This window comes from Coregonus lavaretus (assembly GCF_964263955.1).
Source record: "Coregonus lavaretus genome assembly, contig: HAP1_SCAFFOLD_4133, whole genome shotgun sequence".
Lineage (NCBI taxonomy): Eukaryota > Metazoa > Chordata > Actinopteri > Salmoniformes > Salmonidae > Coregonus > Coregonus lavaretus.
In genome coordinates, this window is record NW_028160407.1 from 16,602 (window position 1) to 41,095 (window position 24,494).

Genomic DNA, 24,494 nt, shown 5'->3' on the forward strand with positions numbered 1-24,494 from the left:
CGTTCTGGGTTTTGCCCTAGCACTACACAGCTGATTTGAAATAACCAACTCATCATCAAGCTTTGATTGTTTTAATCAACTTTGTAGTGCTAGGGCAAAAAAAACAAAACATGCAAACCAGGAGGGGCCCAAAGGACCAAGTTTGAGAAACCCTGCTCTATGGTAACATGTTAACACCCCCTGGATAGATAAGTACTAAAACATTTTAAGGGGTTAACACCCCCTGGATAGATAAAGATCATCTTCAGTCCATATAGAGCAGCGGTATCAAACTCATTTTACTAACTGAGCTACAGATGTTATGATCTTAGTGCTAAAGATGATCTTTACTACATCAGTGTCAGATGAAGAGCATTTTTAGCACGTGCAGTCGGTGTGTTAAGACGAAGTCTTGATATGATCTCCTGTCGAATGAAATGTTTCCTGTGAAAGAAAATGTGTATTCTGTCCTTTTCCTCAAATTTGTATTCTGTCCTGTTCCTCAAATTTGTATTCTGTCCTGTTCCTATTCAAACTGCATGTTTAAATTCAACTGGAAGAACTGTATGAGTGTAAAATTGTTTCGTATCATTTTACTTTTGGTTTCACAAAAGTATAACTTTCACTGAAAATGAGTTTTTTTTAACGGTTCACTTTTTTTATTTTATATGGTGTAAATAACATGTTTTATTATCAAATACAATCTATATCTGAGTATGTTGTTAAATAGTCTTCTTTTTTTCTTTTTTTTCTATTAAAACTTCAGCTTCAATAACATCCGAAGAGGAAACTGACACCAAATGTAAATCACGTGTCCCAAATTACACTCTCTTCCATCTAGTGCACTACTTTTGACCAGAGCCCTAGGGGTCGTGCACAAGAGAGGGAATAGGGTGCAATTTGTGGTGAATCAAAGTGGTTGCCATGTGTGGAACAGAAGTTGTAACGTTCTGTCTTAAACACCATGACCAGAACACACACCCACTCACACACTCTATAGGGATTCCGTGGTCAGCGTTGTGGTTTTTCCTCAGAATGAATGTGAAACGAGTGAAAGTCATTAGTGTGTTTATGGGTTAGTAGGAATGACTGAACTGATTGAAACACTCTCTCTTAAACAGCTGTTGCACAAAGACCCTAGAAAACTGATGAACTTAAGACATGAGAGCAGTGTGGTTCAGTTCCCCCCCTCCACCTCCTCCCCCAAACACCCCTTAAGGAGACCAAGACAAGACAACTTTAGGGGGCCAGATTCACTAAATATTTAGGACAACCTTTTAAATAACTGTGAAATTAATTATTACATTTTTTTTATTTTATTTTTTTTATTCTTCTTGAACTCCTCAGATTTCTTCTTAAAGAAAAGTTTGAAAATCTGGCACAGGCCTACTGCTGTTGCATGACATAGTAGGCTTGGATATCACTGCTTTTTCATTTCTGGATTGGCAATTTGGCCAAATAAAGGGGGCCAAGGCCAAAGGGTCAAATTACCAATGTCTTGTGCCATGCCATCCAAAAAAAAACAAGTTTATCAATCCACCTCTATGCATGGTTACCATACATACCCTATCTGCCTGATAGTTTCTCTAAAGAAACTCGCAGAGCCTATAGAACGTTTTCTCTCCTCCCCTGCCTGAAATCAAACTCCCATCTCTCTCTATTCTCCATTCATGCTGCTGAATAGCACACCTGCCTGCCCTGTCCCGTATGGCGACTAGACTGACTGCACCAGAACTTCATAACGACATTTTATGCAAAACATCACGTTTCCCTCCAGAGTGGCATGGCATCATTATTTGAATAGAACATCAGTTGACGTTTTAGATTAAATAGATAAAAGTTCGTTATAATTTGTATTGTGTTATGATATTATAAATGTTTGCTTAGGCTATACTTCTATAGGAGGCTTGCTAAAATTATCCCATGGCAGTCATTGAAAACTTCAAGCTGACATTAATTTGCGCTTACTTTACTTTGGTCGTTCTGTGTGTTTACCCGTTTTGTCTAGTTTTACATTCGAGAGGGAACTTGAAAACCGTTCGTTTCATTTGCATGTTTTCCCACGGGGGAAGACTGCACGAACTTCCATACATCATGCCTCATCTACATGTTAACTGTCCCCCCGCTCTCTCTGACGGGGCTTGACCACAATAAAGACAGATGCTCAGGAGCCTTTATGTGGTTCACTGAAAAGGAATTACGGCGCGTGGCGTTCTAAAAGAAGGCGCCTTGGCATCACGTGTTCTGTTCCTTTCTCTCTCTGACTATGTTGAGACCTAGGCCTATTGTTTAGAGCGAATTAATGAAAATATCATATTTATTTAGACTGAAACGGATGGGGGGGGAAAGGCTGAGACGATAACCTCGAGGTTTGGGAAATGTTTAGGTCTATATCCCCATTATTTTATTTTAGGATATCGTTTGGACTTATTTGACCTATAGCCAGTTGTAACAGAGGACCTTTTAGATATTAAATAGGCCTAGCCTAATGATGAGACGTTAGCATAGCGGTCTGTCCAGGTGGGCTACCCAATAAGCTAGGCCAATTGTGTGTGTGTGTGTGTGCGCGCGTGCGTGCGTATTGGCCCATATCCACACGGTTTTCTATTTGGTTCCTCCTGTGAACATTGTTTTGTCTCGTGAAAATCAACAGTTATTGTTTCAAGTCCATTGAAGAGTGTTGAGGCTGTGCGTTCTCTCATGAATGATAATCAGTGAGTGGTCTGTTTGGAGTAGAATAGAATAAACAATAATAGAAGAGGCTACTATTTGATCTGTGATTGTAGAGAAAAGCGCTCGCTCTTGAGAATATAAAACATCTGCCTCGGTAGAGCGCTTTCATGACCGAAACTCCGGAAAATGAGGTCCTCCGATACTGGAATGAACCGTTTATTGTGCGATAACCGTGGTGCGTCAGTCCTATTCCACTCCAAATCCACTCCGTGATTGTAATGCTGTCCCGCCAAAAACGCGCTTCGCTTGAGGGTCGTGTGTGTGTGTGTGTGTGTGTGTGTGTGAGTGTGAGTGAATAATACTTTATATTCAGTAACAACCACATTGAGGGAACTCTCCCGGAGTCGGACAGTGTATTATTGCGCACAGAGAGAGGAGAGACGCAGCGCGAGGACAATATTATGACTCAACCGTTTACTTTATGACTATAGCTCTCAACAGGAACCGGCGGATGCCTTACTAAATATAGACAACAACCATTGTCATATAAACGTTTTTGACAACAAACATTTACGGGTGTGGTGTTGTCCTGCGATCTGTTGGAGTTGATGTTTATACATTTGGACTTCTAGATTTTTGACCATTCTTTGCCTTCCTCAAACGGACCTACTGCTGCGCTAAAAGTGGCTTTCTAAAGGGTATGTTATTTTACATTTTAATTGTTCCGTTTTAAACATTATGGAAGTTATTCACAATTGTTTGTTTGATTTAATAGAGCAACAGGGGAAAATGTCAACTTGTTTGCCAAATGCTACCAATTTTACCAATAAATTGTAGCCTAAAATGTAATTTTAACCATTTTTGTGATTTGCCTCACTTTTAAACTGGTGAATTACATGCAATTTACGCACTTCTTGGATGATTTCGTAACACAACTCCATAACATTAATATTTTTTGCAAACTATTCTGCCTATTTTACCAAATAGGCATTTGATAGAAAAGGAGGCTTTTTAAAAACGTTTGTTACTTTGACAAAGTTATATTCTATTGGCTATAAATGTTTCTGTGTGATTTCCTCCATCCCATATGAGCGTTGATTCAATTACTATAAAACAAGTAGCCATGCTCAGCCTCACCATATGGTCAAGGTGTGTGTGTGTGTGTATCTTGAACGATTGACGTTTCAATTGTCTCGTCACTTATGGTAATTGTGTAATTGACACCGCCGTTGTTGGCTAGAAGCAGAGGGGTTCTATGCTCACTTTCAGGTCCGCAGGGAGGCTGATATGATTAATGTAATCAAGTAATTTCTATTGTGATTGTTTGACATCATAGTGTGATTAGTTTATAGGCAAAATAAACTAGTTGAATAGCCTACCTTTGTCGATCGATCAAGCAACAAACAGTTTGTCATCTTGGCACTAGGTTAAGAATCGGTTTAGTGAACGAAACCTACCACTTCAATAGGCTTTGTTCGAATGCAACACTCATTCTTCCTTCCTTGAGGTAATCATTGATATAAGAAGGATACATTTTAGAAGTATTTGAATGCGGCCCATGGTCTCCTTGAAGGGAGGATGCATTTAACAGTAATTGAACAGGGCCCATAGTCTCTCCTTTCTATGATGCATTTTAACAGTATGGAAGGAAGGAAGGAAGGAAAGAGGGATGCATTTTAACATTATAGGAAGAAAGGAAAGAGGGATGCATTTTTAACAGTATGTAAGGAAGGATGTATTTGAACATAGCCCATGTCCCCTTCATAAGGTTGCATTTAATAACAGTATTTGAACTGTCCCAATGTCTCTCCTTCCTAAGGATCCATTTGAACAGTATTTCAGCCTGCCTCTGACAGTAATCAGCCAATGAGTAGGGAACACAAAGGACCAAATAACACACACACACACACACACACACACACACACACACAGTGATAAATACCAAACAGCTGTCAGTGGCAGGGCGCATGAGATGATGATGGTGTGTGTTCTTGGCCCAGTACAGCTGCATGCCTGCCTGTAGCAATTACCCTCTCCATAAATATGGACTGGGGCAGGAAGGGGGTCAGAGGAGAGTGTGTGTCGGGAAGGAGGGGGGGGGGGTCTACAGTGGATCAGCACATATACAGTGGGGGGGAAAAAAGTATTTAGTCAGCCACCAATTGTGCAAGTTCTCCCACTTAAAAAGATGAGAGAGGCCTGTAATTTTCATCATAGGTACACGTCAACTATGACAGACAAATTGAGAATTTTTTTTTCCAGAACATCACATTGTAGGATTTTTAATGAATTTATTTGCAAATTATGGTGGAAAATAAGTATTTGGTCACCTACAAACAAGCAAGATTTCTGGCTCTCACAGACCTGTAACTTATTCTTTAAGAGGCTCCTCTGTCCTCCACTCGTTACCTGTATTAATGGCACCTGTTTGAACTTGTTATCAGTATAAAAGACACCTGTCCACAACCTCAAACAGTCACACTCCAAACTCCACTATGACCAAGACCAAAGAGCTGTCAAAGGACACCAGAAACAAAATTGTAGACTTGCACCAGGCTGGGAAGACTGAATCTGCAATAGGTAAGCAGCTTGGTTTGAAGAAATCAACTGTGGGAGCAATTAGTAGGAAATGGAAGACATACAAGACCACTGATAATCTCCCTCGATCTGGGGCTCCACGCAAGATCTCACCCCGTGGGGTCAAAATGATCACAAGAATGGTGAGCAAAAATCCCAGAACCACACGGGGGGACCTAGTGAATGACCTGCAGAGAGCTGGGACCAAAGTAACAAAGCCTACCATCAGTAACACACTACGTCGCCAGGGACTCAAATCCTGCAGTGCCAGACGTGTCCCCCTGCTTAAGCCAGTACATGTCCAGGCCCGTCTGAAGTTTGCTAGAGTGCATTTGGATGATCCAGAAGAGGATTGGGAGAATGTCAAATGGTCAGATGAAACCAAAATATAACTTTTTGGTAAAAACTCAACTCGTCGTGTTTGGAGGACAAAGAATGCTGAGTTGCATCCAAAGAACACCATACCTACTGTGAAGCATGGGGGTGGAAACATCATGCTTTGGGGCTGTTTTTCTGCAAAGGGACCAGGACGACTGATCCGTGTAAAGGAAAGAATGAATGGGGCCATGTATCGTGAGATTTTGAGTGAAAACCTCCTTCCATCAGCAAGGGCATTGAAGATGAAACGTGGCTGGGTCTTTCAGCATGACAATGATCCCAAACACACCGCCCGGGCAACGAAGGAGTGGCTTCGTAAGAAGCATTTCAAGGTCCTGGAGTGGCCTAGCCAGTCTCCAGATCTCAACCCCATAGAAAATCTTTGGAGGGAGTTGAAAGTCTGTGTTGCCCAACGACAGCCCCAAAACATCACTGCTCTAGAGGAGATCTGCATGGAGGAATGGGCCAAAATACCAGCAACAGTGTGTGAAAACCTTGTGAAGACTTACAGAAAACGTTTGACCTGTGTCATTGCCAACAAAGGGTATATAACAAAGTATTGAGAAACTTTTGTTATTGACCAAATACTTATTTTCCACCATAATTTGCAAATTCATAAAAAATCCTACAATGTGATTTTCTGGATTTTTTTCCCCTCATTTTGTCTGTCATAGTTGACGTGTACCTATGATGAAAATTACAGGCCTCTCTCATCTTTTTAAGTGGGAGAACTTGCACAATTGGTGGCTGACTAAATACTTTTTTCCCCCACTGTATGTATGGTATCATGTGACTCAGTCTTCAAAGGTCCTGTTATCTTTAACCCCTATTATAAACCCCAGTCAGCCAGTCAGTCCCATCTGAGCCTCCATGGTTAATGTACTTAGATTGTATCCCAAATGACACCCTATTCCCTATATAGTGCACTACTTTTGACTGACTGACATTAGAGAACATGGTCAGGGGCTCTGATAAAGTAGGGCACCATATAGGGTGTAAGGGGTTATTTGGGATACAGACCTTCTCTCCGCACTGTAACCCACCTAAAGATTTATTTAGTTTTCTTGTGACCACCCAATTAAGTGAGACCGATTTGTTTTTAGCCAGGCAGGGTCGTGTCTCCAGTCTCGATCCACTATTTGGAATAGGATACTAGTAAAACCTAGTGAGGCTAGTGATAACCTAGTGAGGCTAGTGATAACCTAGTGAGGCTAGTGATAACCTAGTGAGGCAGTTGACTTCAGGCTGTTAAAGCCAAGCAGGCTTATCATTCTGTGATCGAAACACTATGATGTCATAATATGTTATCAGAAGAATCCTGTATGTTTTCAGTACTCTCTGTTATCTCTTCCGCCTTGTGTGGCGGTGTGTCCCCGTTTGATGACGTCATCGTAACACCATTTCTTCCTCCTTCCCAGGTGTCCCCAGGTGATGACCTCACTGCTGTTCTCCAGTCCCGCCCACGTCGTCATGAAGGACTGCGAGCCTCTGCCATCCTCCCTCACCCTGCTCCACTACCCTGGGACGACGGTCACCGCCAAGACCCCCGGGGATGACCCCTTCCCCGCCTCCACCCCCCACTCCTCCACCTCTCCATCCCTCTCCAAACCCCAGCCCTTCTGCCTGCAGACCCTCCAGACCAGCCCTCACCTCCTCGCCAGCATGCAGCTCCAGAAACTCAACTCCCACTACCAGAGTCTGGCTGGAGGCAGCAGTGGTTCAGGGCCCAACTCAGGGCCTCAGAGGGGGTTTGGGGGCTCGACGCTGGGCTCTGCTGGGCAGCTGGTGGGGGGTACCCCTGAAGTTAGTGGAGGGGGGAACCAGAATTGTGGATCTGGCGGCATTATAGATTCTGACCCGGTGGATGAAGAGGTTCTGATGTCGTTGGTCATAGAGCTGGGTTTGGACAGGGCCAATGAGCTGCCTGAACTCTGGCTGGGACAGAATGAGTTTGACTTCATAGCGGATGTATCTGCTGGATGTTGACCCGCCCGGATAGAGGGATGGAAGGAGGGGATCTGTGCTCTCTCATTCTTTCTTTTCTTCTGTTAGTCTCTCGTTTGGATGGACACATATTCTGATGTCCCTGCTGGGTACTAACACAAACACGCATACTCTGACGTCCCTGCTGGGTACTAACCCAAACACGCATACTCTGACATCCCTGCTGGGTACTAACCCAAACACGCATACTCTGACATCCCTGCTGGGTACTAACCCAAACACACATACTCTGACATCCCTGCTGGGTACTAACCCAAACACGCATACTCTGACGTCCCTGCCGGGTACTAACCCAAACACACATACTCTGACGTCCCTACCGGGTACTAACCCAAACACACACAGAAAGAGAAACTGTCCTTTGTTTTTTTTGTTTTTTGTGGGTCAACGTCTCAGTTTTTCTCGGAAAGAAACATGATGAACACAAACTGTACCACCCTCTCACACTCGGGTGGGGTTCCGTCTTGTGTCTTTCTGTGTGTGAGTGTGTCACAGAGAGGGTGATGACGTCAGAGGGAACTTGTTGACCAGTGAATCACCTTTTATTTACTCCTTGGTGGAGCACAAAGGACTCTGATGCGGCTTTGAGGGTTGTGAACATCCAAAGGTTCAACAGAAACCAAGACAGGACAAAACCCATAGGGTCCGCCCTATCTATATTTAACAGTAGGGAAAACACTGAAGGATAGAAACAGCCGTTCAGAGACAAAAGCCTTTTACCTGAGCCTGGGGCCTGTCTCACTGTACATCACATGGGCCTCCTACACACCGACGGAAGGATGGATGGATGGTATTACGATCCGGTAATGGAAGTTGCAGCCGTGAAACAGGCACTTGTTCAGTTACCCTAGCATTCAGGAGAGTTCAGGGGGTTTGATGTGACGCTAGGGTGTGAGAGAGAGAGCGCACCAGAGAGATGAGTGATGTGTGTGCATGCATGTGTACCTGTGTGTGAGAGGTTGTATGAGACAGGAGACAGACATGACAGGAGGCCTGTGTAGTGTCCATGGACCAGTAGATCAATGTAACCTGACCTGTATGGCACTGTCAGTGTCTGTATCTAAATACATTATTGAGTCTCAACGTCAGTGGTCTTCATGTAACTCTGTAGGAGGGAACGAATCAGTTCCCCCCCCCCCTCTGTCTTTCTCTCTGTTTCTGCCCGATCTCCCTCTCTCTCTGTATGTATTGTAAGTCTCTCCATCTCTCGCTCTGTCTATATCAAATGGATGATGTCTGAAGAAGCAAGGAGAGCTATGAGACTCTCTCTCACCCCCCCCCACCCTCGCCTTTGTGTCCTGGTCAAAAGTAGTGCACTATATAGGGAATAGGGTTCCATTTGGGATACACACAATCTATTAGTTAATGAGGGTTAAGGTTACAGTTAAAGATGGCTGACTTATACTTTTTCGGGGGTGAAATGTGAGCGCTGAAGACGAATTGATGATAAACTGATGATTGAGTCATTGACTGATTTACTTACAGTACCTACCTTGTAAAGATTTTTTTTTTTTATGATGTCTTGTGTAACCCATTTACGCGAAATGGAAGAGGGAAAAGTTTCCATTGACTAAATTTCACAGGTTCCAGTGAATAGAGCCCTAAGCCTGAATTACATTGCATCAACATGCTGTGTGTAGGGGAGTCTGCATGTGGAAAAACCACGTTTTGACACCCAGGAAATTGAAGATAACTAATGGTAAATACCAACTTGTAATTTCCTGAACAAGAACCCTTTGAGCTTACTGACTGTAGCAAGAGCATTTACTTTCATTTGTTTTTGTTCGTTTGGCTTATTTGACATTTCACATATTTTTGTGATTTATTTTGTTTTAGGGCGAGAAACCTCTTGCTATTGATTTTGTAAAAGAAAAAAAACCAATGTTTGAAATAAATGTATATCAGTTACTAATGAATCACTTGTCTAGTAGATACTGCACTGATTGTATGGTCCTAAGTTTCTCTCTTAAAATCACACCTTTTTCAATTGAAGCGTTTCTTTTGTTTAAGAGAATGGGAGGTGGACCTATTGCTTAATTTTTCTCTCTTCTTTGATTTTTCTTTTTTAAATGACGGAACGAATATATCCGAGGTTGATTGATTATTATATATTTTTTTGCACTTTGTCCCTCTTTTGAATCTCATTTGTATTTCTATGTAAATTACTAGATCATATTTAAATAGTTGTATTTTTGTTACTTCTCTGCATGTTGGGGAAAATAAAGAATACCAAACTGAATATTCTCTCCGTTTCTCATTATACTCAAACAGTACGTATAGTCTACCATTGATTTGTACACAATTTAGTTCGCAATCTATACACGAACTCACGATACTGTAGCTGAGAAGAGTCCACACACTAATGAAAATGGTTGGTCGTCATAACTTTCTTATAAAATGTCGCCATCTAGTGGCAACTTTTCAGAAATGCCTCAAAGTACACAGGTCGAGTCCTATAATAAAAGCAATATGGACTGTAGGCGTACTTGGGCAGCACGTGTAACAAAAAAATACTGCAGATAAAGATGATTTGATCCTGCATTCCTTGTTAAAGAAACAAAGACAGTCATATTAACTTATGAAAACAAAGTGATACAACAAGCATAGCAAACACTGCATGTTTATTGAGGATCAGGGGTCAAACGGGCATAATATAATCAAATCAAATTTTATTGGTCACATACACATATTTAGCAGATGTTATTTCGGGTGTAGCGAAACGCTTGTGTTCCTAGCTCCAACACTGCAGTAGTATCTAACAATTCACAACAATTCACACAAACCTAAAAGTAAAAGAATGGAATTAAGAAATATATAAATATTAGATCGAGCAATGCCTTTGTGTAAAAGTATATGACGTGTGTAAGTGAGACTGGATTGAGTAGACAGAATTCAAAGCATAAGAAAGCAAGCTGCAGGACAGAAGGACGTCACTAGTGACATTTGGCATGGGAACACGCGGAAGAACGGTTTGATTATCTTGCGCTGCATAAACAGAAGGGCCCTGTCCCGCGCGCTGTTATTTCCTGACACAGATAGCAGGAGGAAATCAGAGAGAGGCTCAGGGAATAGCAGAAAAAAACAGGTTACAGAACATACCAACATTTATTCGTTTAGTACGGATGAAGACATTTAGGCAAGACTTGCGAATCAAGATAATCAATATTATGAAGAGAAGTTAAACTGTGTGTGCTGTGCTTTGCTTAGGCCTATTATAGATTTCGAGAATATGATTGAATTTGATATATAACATATTTACAATCATATAAGAATCACAGTGAGAGCCATGTTGAGAGCCATATAATGTATTTGTACCATTCAATAAAATACAGATACTGACTTTATTATGTATAGCTGCTAAAATAAAATAAAAATCCATACTGTATTTCTGACAAGTTCAAGGTACATCCAGTTGCAGCTATTCTCCTCGACACTAGAGAGCGGACCATATAAATTATGCTCGGTATGTCCCTCATCGTGCACCGTACTTGGTCTCATTTTCCAAGGACTAAAAGTGGGAGGTCCTTTTCCCCGCAGACTCCAACATGGTGAGCCGTATTTCCTTACGATTTTCTCCCGAATCATCATCAAACATCACTTTTTCTGAATATAATATATCACATATAACTGCGATTGTCTGAGAATACATACTTTGTGCAATGGTTAGTTCCTGTATTTATATAATAAGTTATGTCTGTGTCTATGAAACGATATTAGTAAAAACTACTCGTTTGACCATCGTAGCCACAGGCTAGCTAGTTAGCAACAGCTCTGCACATTTCAGCCAAATATGTTTCTGTTACCACGACTTCTACGTTCAAAAGTCTATTTCCGAAGCTTATACTAGTCTTGGCAATTGAGCATACCTTTTTTAGGGGAGAATTTGTGAAAAATAAACCAACTTTGTTGTGCTTTCGCCGAGTAGGCCTCAGCCGGAACTCGTAACAAATGACTAACTTGCACGGTAACTTTTGCTAGTCAGACAGGTCGCATGGTATCAGTCGTTTCTGTCTGTTTGGCTGTTCCTCTAAAGTTTTACTGCTGTGTTGACTAACGTCGTTTTTCTGTTTACCAGGCACGAGGACCGAAGAAGCACCTGAAGCGCGTTGCAGCGCCCAAGCATTGGATGCTTGACAAGCTCACCGGAGTGTTCGTAAGTACATAGCTACTTCTTTCTATGTTGAAACAATGTTACTAAATGGTTGCAGATTCGTATACAAATTATTAGCAAAACTGAGGGCATTCATATCTATCCACCAGTGTTCCATTATTTTCTCAACGAACATGTCATTCATTGTCTTGTGCCCTACCTGTATCTCCTCACCTGGGCTGTTGAACAACGTGACCCTACCTAACTTGCGGCATTTCCCCTCTTATTGAAATAACATTTGCTTGTCAAGTTTCATTTTCATTATTAAATTGAGCACGGCAAACAAAGTTTATGCTTAAAGGTGCTGCATGCTCAATCCGACGTCTGCAGTTGCTTTAGAGCAGGGTTTCCCCCAACTCAGTCTTGGGGACCACAAGCTGTGTACGTCTTTGTTTTTGCCTTAACACTACACAGCTGATTCAAACAATGAACTCTTCATCAAGCTTCAATTATTTTTAATCAGCTGTGTAATGCTAGGGCAAAAACCAAAATGTGCACCCCTTGGGGTCCCCAGGACCGAGTTTGGGAAATGCTGCAGCATAGGAATGAATACTTGTGTTTCTGAGCAGAGCTGTTGTGAAGGAAGTTATAAAGGAATTGAGTTTGTTTATACTGAACCCCTCCTGCCGTCAACCAATCATGTCAATGCAGCCCTATACGGAGACGCAGGAACTCAACTGGAGGCTCTGCGATTGTGTCACACCATCCTTACAGCGCCTCCGACCACATTTTCGGATCGAGCCTAAATTGGCTCTCAAGAGTTGCTAGATTGTGGCCCTATAAACGTTTTTTAATCAATGAAGTTGTGTTTGCAACGTGTATAGTTGTAGTCATTTGCTATTTCATCTACTGAACAGTCGTGGCTTTCCCTCCTATCCTAACCCCATTCGCCACGTCCTCTCTCCTATCCTAACCCCATTCGCCACGTCCTCTCTCCTATCCTAACCCCATTCCCCACGTCCTCTCTCCTATCCTAACCCCATTTGCCACGTCCTCCCTCCTATCCTAACCCCATTCCCCACGTCCTCTCTCCTATCCTAACCCCATTCCCCACGTCCTCTCTCCTATCCTAACCCCATTCGCCACGTCCTCTCTCCTATCCTAACCCCATTCGCCACGTCCTCTCTCCTATCCTAACCCCATTCGCCACGTCCTCTCTCCTATCCTAACCCCATTCGCCACGTCCTCTCTCCTATCCTAACCCCATTCCCCACGTCCTCTCTCCTATCCTAACCCCATTCCCCACGTCCTCTCTCCTATCCTAACCCCATTCCCCACGTCTTCTCTCCTATCCTAATCCCATTCCCCACGTCCTCTCTCCTATCCTAACCCCATTCCCCACGTCCTCTCTCCTATCCTAACCCCATTCGCCACGTCCTCTCTCCTATCCTAACCCCATTCGCCACGTCCTCTCTCCTATCCTAACCCCATTTGCCACGTCCTCTCTCCTATCCTAACCCCATTCGCCACGTCCTCCCTCCTATCCTAACCCCATTCGCCACGTCCTCTCTCCTATCCTAACCCCATTCGCCACGTCCTCTCTCCTATCCTAACCCCATTTGCCACGTCCTCTCTCCTATCCTAACCCCATTCGCCACGTCCTCTCTCCTATCCTAACCCCATTTGCCACGTCCTCTCTCCTATCCTAACCCCATTCGCCACGTCCTCTCTCCTATCCTAACCCCATTTGCCACGTCCTCTCTCCTATCCTAACCCCATTCGCCACGTCCTCTCTCCTATCCTAACCCCATTCGCCACGTCCTCTCTCCTATCCTAACCCCATTTGCCACGTCCTCTCTCCTATCCTAACCCCATTCCCCACGTCCTCTCTCCTATCCTAACCCCATTCGCCACGTCCTCTCTCCTATCCTAACCCCATTCGCCACGTCCTCTCTCCTATCCTAACCCCATTCGCCACGTCCTCTCTCCTATCCTAACCCCATTTGCCACGTCCTCTCTCCTATCCTAACCCCATTTGCCACGTCCTCTCTCCTATCCTAACCCCATTCCCCACGTCTTCCCTCCTATCCTAACCCCATTCGCCACGTCCTCTCTCCTATCCTAACCCCATTCCCCACGTCCTCTCTCCTATCCTAACCCCATTCGCCACGTCCTCTCTCCTATCCTAACCCCATTCGCCACGTCCTCTCTCCTATCCTAACCCCATTTGCCACGTCCTCTCTCCTATCCTAACCCCATTCGCCACGTCCTCTCTCCTATCCTAACCCCATTCCCCACGTCCTCTCTCCTATCCTAACCCCATTCCCCACGTCCTCTCTCCTATCCTAACCCCATTCCCCACGTCCTCTCTCCTATCCTAACCCCATTCCCCACGTCCTCTCTCCTATCCTAACCCCATTCCCCACGTCCTCTCTCCTATCCTAACCCCATTCCCCACGTCCTCTCTCCTATCCTAACCCCATTCGCCACGTCCTCTCTCCTATCCTAACCCCATTCGCCACGTCCTCTCTCCTATCCTAACCCCATTCGCCACGTCCTCTCTCCTATCCTAACCCCATTCGCCACGTCCTCTCTCCTATCCTAACCCCATTCCCCACGTCCTCTCTCCTATCCTAACCCCATTCGCCACGTCCTCTCTCCTATCCTAACCCCATTCGCCACGTCCTCTCTCCTATCCTAACCCCATTCCCCACGTCCTCTCTCCTATCCTAACCCCATTCGCCACGTCCTCTCTCCTATCCTAACCCCATTCCCCACGTCCTCTCTCCTATCCTAACCCCATTCGCCACGTCCTCTCTCCTATCCTGTGTATAGTGATCTGCTGTCCCTGCATTGTCTATAGCCACCATTGTTAATAAAGGTAGACTCAGCGACGTGAAGTTGCCACAAGCAGCATCGCAGATATTGCGATGAGTGAGATGCAAAACTTCACTGTCACACACGGTATCTGCGGATGAACATGGGTTTGCTTCACGTTATGTGGCAGCTCCGGGACCCAAACAGTGGAAGTTTAGCCTCGTGCTTCAATGCACATAGTAGTTGCGGATATTGACCAACTATGCTGTTTGCTTTGTGCATCTACATCCATATTGCTGAATCTACCTTTTAACTGCTCTCATCTAGTTACAGTACCTAACTCTATTCTCCCCCTGTAGGCTCCTCGTCCCTCCACTGGGCCCCACAAGCTGAGGGAGTGCCTGCCCCTCATCATCTTCCTCAGGAATCGTCTGAAGTACGCTTTGACCGGGGACGAGGTCAAGAAGATCTGCATGCAAAGGTTCATCAAGATCGACGGCAAGGTCCGCACCGATATCACCTACCCAACTGGCTTCATGGGTGAGTCTGGCTGGGGGGGGCGGGGGTTGAGGAAGGGAAGGAGTGACAATGTTTTGGGTGAAGAAGGGAAAGGAGTGACAATGTTTTGGGTGAAGAAGGGAAAGGAGTGACAATGTTTTGGGTGAAGAAGGGAAAGGAGTGACAATGTTTTGAGTGTCACCTACTTTACTGGTTTTATGGGTGAGTCTGGCTGGGGAAGTGGGATTGGATTAGGAAGAGAGCCAAAGGGACAGCAATGGGAGGAGCCAAGGATTACATAAGGGTGGGTAAATGTTTGGCTTACTCCTTTCAGGGCTAGGCGACGTGAACGTCTGTGCCTCTCATAATAAGAGACCTTCGCTTGAAAAATGAGAATGCGGCAATGTTAGTTTATGCCTTTTTGAGACACCATAGCAACAACAGGCAGTATACACTTTCACAAAATAGTCAGAATTAATTTAAGATGAAATCAAGAAATATGTAAATTGACATTTTTGCAGAGGTCGTAGTTGCGCGGTTTTTAGATCAGATGTTTGGTGCTGCATTTTTTAAGTGGGGGGGCTCCATGAAAACTGGTATTTCATTGAAGAATCACGTCCATAGTTCCCATTCCTGCTAGGAGTAGTACTGTTGACCAATCACTGACGAAGAGGCGTAGCCTTCTGCTATGTAACTTCGACTTAACTCAAGAAAATGTGTGTTTGAACAGCTGGGGGAGAGAACCAAAATGTCAATTTCGTCATAACAAAACCGATGCATGTGCATGGGGGAAAACGGACGGGATTTGCTTAGACTGTTGATAACATGTAAACTATATTTAGTCTCGCTGTTTATTGAAACCCCATACATTTTGCGCAATGAGCACTTGTCTTTCAAATGCATCATTGCAGTTGTTGGTTAGCTAGCAAATTTTTTTTTGTCATATTAGCATTGACAAGAGATCAGTCAAAATGCCTCAAGACATGGCATCAATAAGATACGAGGCACTTATGAGTCCCACATGGCAGCCTGTCATTATTGCTATCGGGAGTGTTCAGAATCATAACGCACGCCTTCCCGGTGTCATTTTCGCTAAGTTGTCAGCCAACCCACCTGTGTGTGCAAACTGTTTAGACTGCGAAGCATGCGACAGACTTACGCGTGGAGAGGGAAGGAGCGACGCTAGCAGTCTTGCATGCATCCTCTGCTTGACGTAATCACCTCATTTTTAGGTCATCGAGATGGCGAAAGTAAAGCTAGAAGCATCTGTTTTTCACCTAGCCAGTGATGAAAGTAGAGGGCAATGAAGACACTCTTTGGTTTTGATCAACGAGCTGAAATAAATCTCACCAATACCTCTAAGAAGTTCTGAGCTCTAATCAATGGGATGTTTTTATTTTTTTATTTTTTTAAAGTATTCAAACGGGGCCATATCTCATTGATTCGTCTCTACAGGGATTGTCTAGTTGAACTCGATGGGCTGTAAGGCACTAAAGGTAATGGCTGGCTTGCTCTGGGCTTTCAGGACAGAGCCCTGCGGCAAATGAATTTTCGCTTGCTTTTTGATATAGTGGTGCTGCTTGGTGTTACTGGTTAGCTGTAGAAACACCAGATAGAGACTGATCTCTGGTCACTTCAAGGGATTAAATCATTTCTTGACCTGGGGCTCACATACTATATATACAGTGGGGAGAACAACTATTTGATACACTGCCGATTTTGCAGGTTTTCCTACTTACAAAGCATGTAGAGGTCTGTAATTTTTATATCATAGGTACACTTCAACTGTGAGACGGAATCTAAAACAAAAATCCAGAAAATCACATTGTATGATTTTTAAGTAATTAATTTGCATTTTATTGCATGACATAAGTATTTGATACATCAGAAAAGCATAACTTAATATTTGGTACAGAAACCTTTGTTTGCAATTACAGAGATCATGTTTCCTGTAGGTCTTGACCAGGTTTGCACACACTGCAGCAGGGATTTTGTCCCACTCCATACAGATCTTCTCCAGATCCTTCAGGTTTCGCGGCTGTCGCTGGGCAATACGGACTTTCAGCTCCCTCCAAAGATTTTCTATTGGGTTCAGGTCTGGAGACTGGCTACGCCACTCCAGGACCTTAAGATGCTCCTTACGGAGCCACTCCTTAGTTGCCCTCGCTGTGTGTTTCGGGTCGTTGTCATGCTGGAAGACGCTTCCACGACCCATCTTCAATGCTCTTACTGAGGGAAGGAGGTTGTTGGCCAAGATCTCGCGATACATGGCCCCATCCATCCTCCCCTTAATACGGTGCAGTCGTCCTGTCCCCTTTGCAGAAAAGCATCCCCAGAGAATGTTTCCACCTCCATGCTTCACGGTTGGGATGGTGTTCTTGGGGTTGTACTCATCCTTCTTCCTCCAAACGCGGCGAGTGGATTTTAGACCAAAAAGCTCTATTTTTGTCTCATCCGACCACATGACCTTCTCCCATTCCTCCTCTGGATCATCCAGATGGTCATTGGCAAACTTCAGACGGGCCTGGACATGCACTGGCTTGAGCAGGGGGACCTTGCGTGCGCTGCAGGATTTTAATCCATGACGGCGTAGTGTGTTACTAATGATTTTCTTTGAGACTGTGGTCCCAGCTCTCTTCAGGTCATTGACCAGGTCCTGCCGTGTAGTTCTGGGCTGATCCCTCACGTTCCTCATGATCATTGATGCCCCACGAGGTGAGATCTTGCATGGAGCCCCAGACCGAGGGTGATTGACCGTCATCTTGAACTTCTTCCATTTTCTAATAATTGCGCCAACAGTTGTTGCCTTCTCACCAAGCTGCTTGCCTATTGTCCTGTAGCCCATCCCAGCCTTGTGCAGGTCTACAATTTCATCCCTGATGTCCTTACACAGCTTTCTGGTCTTGGCCATTGTGGAGAGGTTGGAGTCTGTTTGATTGAGTGTGTGGACAGGTGTCTTTTATACAGGTAACGAGTTCAAACAGGTGCAGTTAATACAGGTAATGAGTGGAGAACAGGAGGGCTTCTTAAAGAAAAACTAACAGGTCTGTGAAAGCCGGAATTCTTACTGGTTGGTAGGTGATCAAATACTTATGTCATGCAATAAAATGCAAATTAATTACTTAAAAATCATACAATGTGATTTTCTGGATTTTTGTTTTAGATTCCGTCTCTCACAGTTGAAGTGTACCTATGATAAAAATTACAGACCTCTACATGCTTTGTAAGTAGGAAACACTACCGATTTTGCAGGTTATCACTAGAGATCCTGGTTCGAATCCAGGCTCTGTCGTAGCCGGCCGAAACCGGGAGACCCATGGGGCGGCGCACAATTGGCCCAGCGTCGTCCAGGGTAGGGGAGGGAATGGCCGGCAGGGATGTAGCTCAGTTGATAGAGCATGGCGTTTGCAACGCCAGGGTTGTGGGTTCGATTCCCACAGGGGGTATGAAAAAAATTAATAATGTATGCACTAACTGTAAGTCGCTCTGGATAAGAGCGTCTGATAAATGACTAAAATGTATCAAATACTTGTTCTCCCCACGGTATGTATATATCACACCCACACACGCGCACCACCAAACCAATAGACATTCGCCATCTTATATTCATGTTTTTCTCGGGTGCGCACATTCCCACACGCACAGTATTTCTTAGCTCCTTTATCCCTGCCAAGAGTGATGACGACGGTGTTGTTGATTAATTTCCCAGACCAGGTGAAGCCTGTGAATCTGCCCACCATGTCACACCTCTCCTTCACTGGACCATATCACACTGGTAGAATCTCTATTCCAGTTCCTTGTTTCGCACGTCCTCTCGTCCCCTCTGACCTTCTCATCCATTGGGTTTTGAGGAGAGGGTCTGATATGTAGTCTAACTTGCCACATACAATGGTATGGGTTTTATTTGGTGCTTTTCGCAAGTATATGAAAGGACTAAATATTGTTGACTTACATTCCGTTGGTTCAACGGTCATTGACTATCTGAAGTGTTTAAACTATGAGAATGTGATGGTGACTGAAACTGACAAATCTTTCGTATTGGATTTGTTCTGACGCAAAAGCTGTATTTTGTTCTAGCTCCGCCTTGACAGACTGAATGTTGACGTGGTGTTTGTCTATGTTCTGGATGTGATCATTGACTAATGCATGTTATGTCTGTCTGTAGATGTGATCAGTATTGAGAAGACTGGAGAGCACTTCCGTCTGATCTACGATGTGAAGGGACGTTTCACTGTTCACCGCATCACGGCTGAGGAGGCCCAGGTATGACGTGTCACACAAATGCTCTGGAGTCCAGTTATTCGCAGCTCAATCCTACCTTTTTTCAAACCGAGCAGTACCCTATAATTGGCTGAATCTTCTGTATGGAGGGCTGACGGAGCAATGAAGATAATCTTTGGTTTTGATCAACGAGCTGAAAAAACCCTCACCAATACCTCTAAGAAGTTCTGAGCTCCAACCAAAATAATTAGCTGAATCCTAATGTGAAATGGTTATATATTCTACCTTTTGTGTAAATAAAAGCCTTGTGTGATTTGTCGGATTACTTGTGCTTGTGGAGCTACACTATATACACTACCGTTCAAAAGTTTGGGGTCACTTAAACATTTCCCTGTTTTTGAAAGAAAAGCAATTTTTTTTGGTCCATTTAAAATAACATCAAATTGATCAGAAATACAGTGTAGACATTGATTTTTTTTATGGAATATCTACATAGGTGTACAGAGGCCCATTATCAGCAACCATCTGTCCTGTGTTCCAATGGCACGTTGTTTGCTAATCCAAGTTTATCATTTTAAAAGGCTAATTGATCATTAGAAAACCCTTTTGCAATTATGTTAGCACAGCTGAAAACTGTGCGGATTTAAAGAAGCAATAAAACTGGCCTCCTTGAGACTAGCGCAGTGGTCTAGCTGGTCCTGAGTGGCGCAGTGGTCTAAGGCACTGCATCGCAGTGCTAACTGTGCCACTAGAGATCCTGGTTCGAATCCAGGCTCTGTCGCAGCCGGCCGCGACCAGGAGACTCATGGGGCGGCGCACAATTGGCCCAGCGTCGTCCAGGGTAGGGGAGAGAATGGCCGGCAGGGATGTAGCTCAGTTGATAGAGCATGGCGTTTGTAACGCCAGGGTTGTGGGTTCGATTCCCACGGGGGGCCAGTATAAAAAAAAATATATAAAAAAATATGTATTCACTAACTGTAAGTCGCTCTGGATAAGAGCGTCTGCTAAATGACTAAAATGTAAAAATGTAAAATGTAGTTAAGTATCTGGAGCATCAGCAATTGTGGGTTCAATTACAGGCTCAAAATGGCCAGAAACAAAGAACCTTCTTCTGAAACTCGTCAGTCTATTCTTGTTCTGAGAAATTAGGGCTATTCCATGTGAGAAATTGCCAAGAAACTGAAGATCTCATACAACGCTGTGTACTACTCCCTTCACAGAACAGGGCAAACTGTCTCTAACCAGAATAGAAAGAGGAGTGGGAGGCCCCGGTGCACAACTGAGCAAGAGGACAAATACATTCGTGTTTAGTTTGAGAAACGGACACCTCACAGGTCCTCAACTGGCAGCTTCATTAAATAGTTCCCGCAAAACACCAGTCTCAACGTCTACAGTGAAGAGGCGACTCCGGGATGCTGACCTTCTAGGCAGAGTTGCAAAGAAAAAGCCACATCTCAGACTGGCCAATAAAAAGAGAATATTAAGATGGCAAAAGAACACAGACACTGGACAGAGGAAGATTGGAAAAAAGTTATGGACAGACTAAATGTAAAGATGCTGGAAGAATGCTTGATGCCATCTGTCAAGCATGGTGGAGGCAGTGTGATGGTCTGGGGGTGCTTTGGTGGTGGTGAAGTGGGAGATTTGTACAGGGTGAAAGGGATCTTGAAGAAGGAAGGCTCACTCCATTTTGCAACGCCATGCCATACCCTGTGGACGGCGCTTGATTGGAGCCAATTTCCTCCTACAACAGGACAATGACCCAACGCACAGCTCCAAACTATGCAATAACTATTTAGGGAAGAGGCAGTCAGCTGGTATTCTGTCTATAATGGAGTGGCCAGCACAGTCACCAGATCTCAACCCGATTGAGCTGTTGTGGGAGCAGCTTGACCGTATGGTACGTAAGAAGTGCCCATCAAGCCAATCCAACTTGTGGGAGGTGCTTCAGGCAGCATCGGGTGAAATCTCTTCAGATTACCTGAACAAATTGACAACTAGAATGCCAAAGGTCTACAGGACTGTAATTGCTGCAAATGGAGGATTCTTTGACGAAAGCAAAGTTTGAAGGACACAATATTATTTAAATAAAAAATCAGTTTCCTATTCATTTTGCTATATTTCCTATTCAAACTCATTTCCTGTATGTTTTCATGGAAAACAAGGAAATTCCAAACCCAAACTTTTGAACGGTAGTGTATGTGTGTGTAGACACTTCGAATTAGTGGATTCGGCTATTTCAGCAACACCCGTTGCTGACAGGTGTATAGAATTGAGCACACAGCCATGCCATCTCCATATTCAACATTGGCAGTAGAATGGCCTTACTGAAGAGCTCAGTGACTTTCAACGTGGCACCGTCATAGGATGCCACCTTTCCAACAAGTCAGTCAAATGTCTGCCCTGCTAGAGCTGCCCGGGTCAACTAAGTGCTGTTATTGTGAAGTGGAAATGTCTAGGAGAAACAACGGCTCAGCCGCGAAGTGGTAGGCCACACAAGCTCACAGAACGGGACTGCCGTGTACTAAAGTGCGTAATGCGTCAAAATCGACTGTCCTCGGTTGCAACACTCACTACAGAGTTCCAGACTGCCTCTGGAAGCAACGTCAGCACAAGAACTGTTCGTCGGGAACTTCATGAAATGGGTTTCAATGGCCGAGCAGCCACACACAAGCCTAAGATCACCATGTGCAATGCCAAGCGTCGGCTGGAGTGGCGTAAAGCCCGCCGCCATTGGACTCTGGTACGGTGGAAACGCGTTCTTTTGGAGTGATGAATCACGCTTCACCATCTGGCAGTCTAAAAAATTAATGCATTGTTGGTTAAGGGCTGTAAGTAAGCATTTCACGGTAATGTCTACACCTGTTGTATTCGGCGCAGGTGGCAAATAAAATTTGATTTGATTTAAAGGACAAATCTGGATTTGGCGGATGCCAGGAGAACGCTACCTGCCCCAATGTGTAGTGCCAACTGTGAAGTTTGGAGGAATAATGGTCTGGGGCTGTTTTTCATGGGCCGGGCCCCTTAGTTCCAGTGATGATTCTGTGCTTCCAACTTTTAGCAACAGTTTGGGGAAGGCCCTTTCCTGTTTTAAGCATGCCCCTGTGCACAAAGCAAGGTCCATACAGAAATGGTTTGTTGAGATCGGTGTGGAAGAATTTGACTGGCCTGCACAGAGCCCTGACCTCAACCCCATCGAACACCTTTGGGATGAATTGGAACACCGACTGCGAGCCAAGGCCTAATCACCCAACATCAGTGCCCAACCTCACTAACGCTCTTGTGGCTGAATGGAAGCAAGTCTACACAGCAATATTCCAACATCTAGTGGAAAGCCTTCCCAGAAGAGTGGAGGCTGTTTATAGCAGCAAAGGGAGGGACCAACTCCATATTAATGGTCATGATTTTGGCATGAGATGTTCGACGAGCAGGTGTCTGCATACATTTGGTCATGTAGTGTAGTTGGGTTTCAGACCCCAAAACCTAGCAGTTGTCAATCAACTTTTTGAGACATTTTTACATCAAGTTGTATCTAAGTGCTTAAGTTACCCGGCCTAGACTCTAGAAACTAGGTTTGGCCATAACAATCACTGACTTTCTCCTCTTTCCCCCTCTCCAGTACAAGCTGTGTAAGGTAAAGAAGAACCTGATGGGCACCAAGGGAGTCCCCGCTCTGGTGACCCATGACGCCCGTACCATCCGCTACCCAGACCCCCTCATCAAGGTCAACGACACAGTCCGCATCGACCTCGCCACCGGCAAGATCACAGAACACATCAAGTTCGACACAGGTAACATGATTTTATGGAACTTAAAAGAAAAACTTCTAGTGACATTGTTTGATACCAGTGAGGAAATGGGTCTAGAGATTGGGGGAATGAGTTGTCTTGCATTTCATATTTGAATAGATTTGATATCTTACCCACCTATATACTCAAAGCACTTTACGTAGTAAGGAGTGAAACTCCTCATCCACCACCAATGTGGGGCAACCAGTTGGGGGGATGCACAGCAACCATTTTGTGAAATTGAAGGAAAATATTAAGCAGGATTAGTTAGTGCAGCTTGTTCTGTCAGTCCAACTAGTTTCCTACTATCCCTGTCTGACGGACGCTTGGTCTCGTACAACGTCTGCACAGGCATGGTACTGAATAAGGAATTTACAACTGGTTGTTTTTTTCTTTGCAGAAACCAAAAATACATTACGGAAAAGTACGTCTGTTCATTCAGACCCTTGGATCCATAAGCACTGTCTTTTGAAACTTTTTTGCGGCTAAGCAAAGCAACAATTTTTTGCGGCTAAGTAAAGCAACAATACTAACCAATCAAACGTGGCATTCTTCTGAAGCAATCCTCTCTTCCCTTTTCTCTCCACCCCCCCCTCCCTCGCTCTACTCCTCGTAGGTAACCTGTGCATGGTGACTGGCGGTGCCAATTTGGGGCGGATCGGTATCATCACCAACCGGGAGAGGCACCCTGGCTCGTTTGACGTTGTTCACGTCAAAGACAGCGCTGGAAACATCTTTGCCACCAGGCTGGGGAACATCTTCATCATTGGCAAGGTGAGCACAAGAGCAGGGAAGTAGACGACCACACACACAGAGGGAGCATTAACATGCAAATACACCTTGAAGACAACTCAACCCCTCCATTTCTTGACACGCATGTAGTTGTTCTGTACTCGTGTGTGATTGTACGGAGGTAGAACAAAGCCAATGCTATGTCTTCGGTACCAGTGTGATATCGTCTGCTGGTTCTATCCTCAATCGCTGGCACACTTCACGCTGTTGAAGAGCAGGTTTAAATCTATCCTAAACCAACTAGACTGCAAACCATGTTTAGTGTCTGCTGGGGTGGGGTATCCGGATCATTTCTCATTCTGGCCTTTTTACAGACCAGTATTATCACTTCCTAAAAGCATAATTTCACTCTTCATAGCCATTTATTTTGTCCTCTTCCTGTCCCGTCTGATGATTGATGGCTAAAACTTGATGTGTTTTTAACTTTAAATAGTTGAATGTGAGTTGCAGCTATTCCCTTCCAATGACCTGGTCTTTTCTCCTTCTCTCCAGGGCAACAAGCCGTGGGTGTCCCTGCCCCGTGGAAAGGGTATCCGCCTCACCATCGCTGAGGAGAGGGACAAGAGAATCGCTGCCAAGGCCGGCAGCAGCTAAGCCCTATATGTAGGTCTAGGCGTCCTGACTTCGAAATAAAAACAATGTTATTTACAACCAAAAAAACCAACCGCTGACTCGAC

The 24,494-nt window shown here is 44.4% G+C and overlaps 2 protein-coding genes across 3 annotated transcripts; both read left to right on the top strand.

The window, feature by feature from the left end:
* The first annotated feature begins 3,250 nt into the window (after positions 1 to 3,250).
* Positions 3,251 to 9,827, top strand: LOC311121868 (cbp/p300-interacting transactivator 1-like). Its single transcript, XM_084196306.1, has 2 exons — positions 3,251 to 3,350; positions 7,026 to 9,827. The coding sequence occupies exon 2, from the start codon at positions 7,039 to 7,041 to the stop codon at positions 7,591 to 7,593; it is 555 nt and encodes a 184-aa protein (XP_084052432.1). The 5' UTR covers positions 3,251 to 3,350; positions 7,026 to 7,038; the 3' UTR covers positions 7,594 to 9,827.
* A 1,274-nt stretch (positions 9,828 to 11,101) lies between these two features.
* On the top strand, positions 11,102 to 24,481 carry LOC311121867 (small ribosomal subunit protein eS4). Of its 2 annotated transcripts, none has more exons than XM_084196304.1 (7): positions 11,102 to 11,159; positions 11,687 to 11,764; positions 14,878 to 15,058; positions 19,182 to 19,279; positions 22,857 to 23,028; positions 23,642 to 23,799; positions 24,310 to 24,481. In XM_084196304.1, exons 1-7 carry the CDS (start codon positions 11,157 to 11,159, stop codon positions 24,409 to 24,411), a joined length of 792 nt encoding a protein of 263 aa, XP_084052430.1. In that variant the 5' UTR covers positions 11,102 to 11,156; the 3' UTR covers positions 24,412 to 24,481. The 2 variants fall into 2 exon arrangements, with proteins under 2 accessions (XP_084052430.1, XP_084052431.1); XM_084196305.1 differs by having other exon boundaries at positions 11,147 to 11,273.
* Positions 24,482 to 24,494: the final 13 nt, after the last annotated feature.

Coding starts and splice junctions, on each gene's coding strand:
- LOC311121868 (XM_084196306.1), top strand. CDS start 7,039: ATGACCTCACTGCTGTTCTCCAGTCCCGCCCACGTCGTCATGAAGGAC.
- LOC311121867 (XM_084196304.1), top strand. Junction 11,765..14,877: donor ACAAGCTCACCGGAGTGTTC/GTAAGTACATAG, acceptor CTCCCCCTGTAG/GCTCCTCGTCCCTCCACTGG. Junction 19,280..22,856: donor TCACGGCTGAGGAGGCCCAG/GTATGACGTGTC, acceptor CCCCCTCTCCAG/TACAAGCTGTGTAAGGTAAA.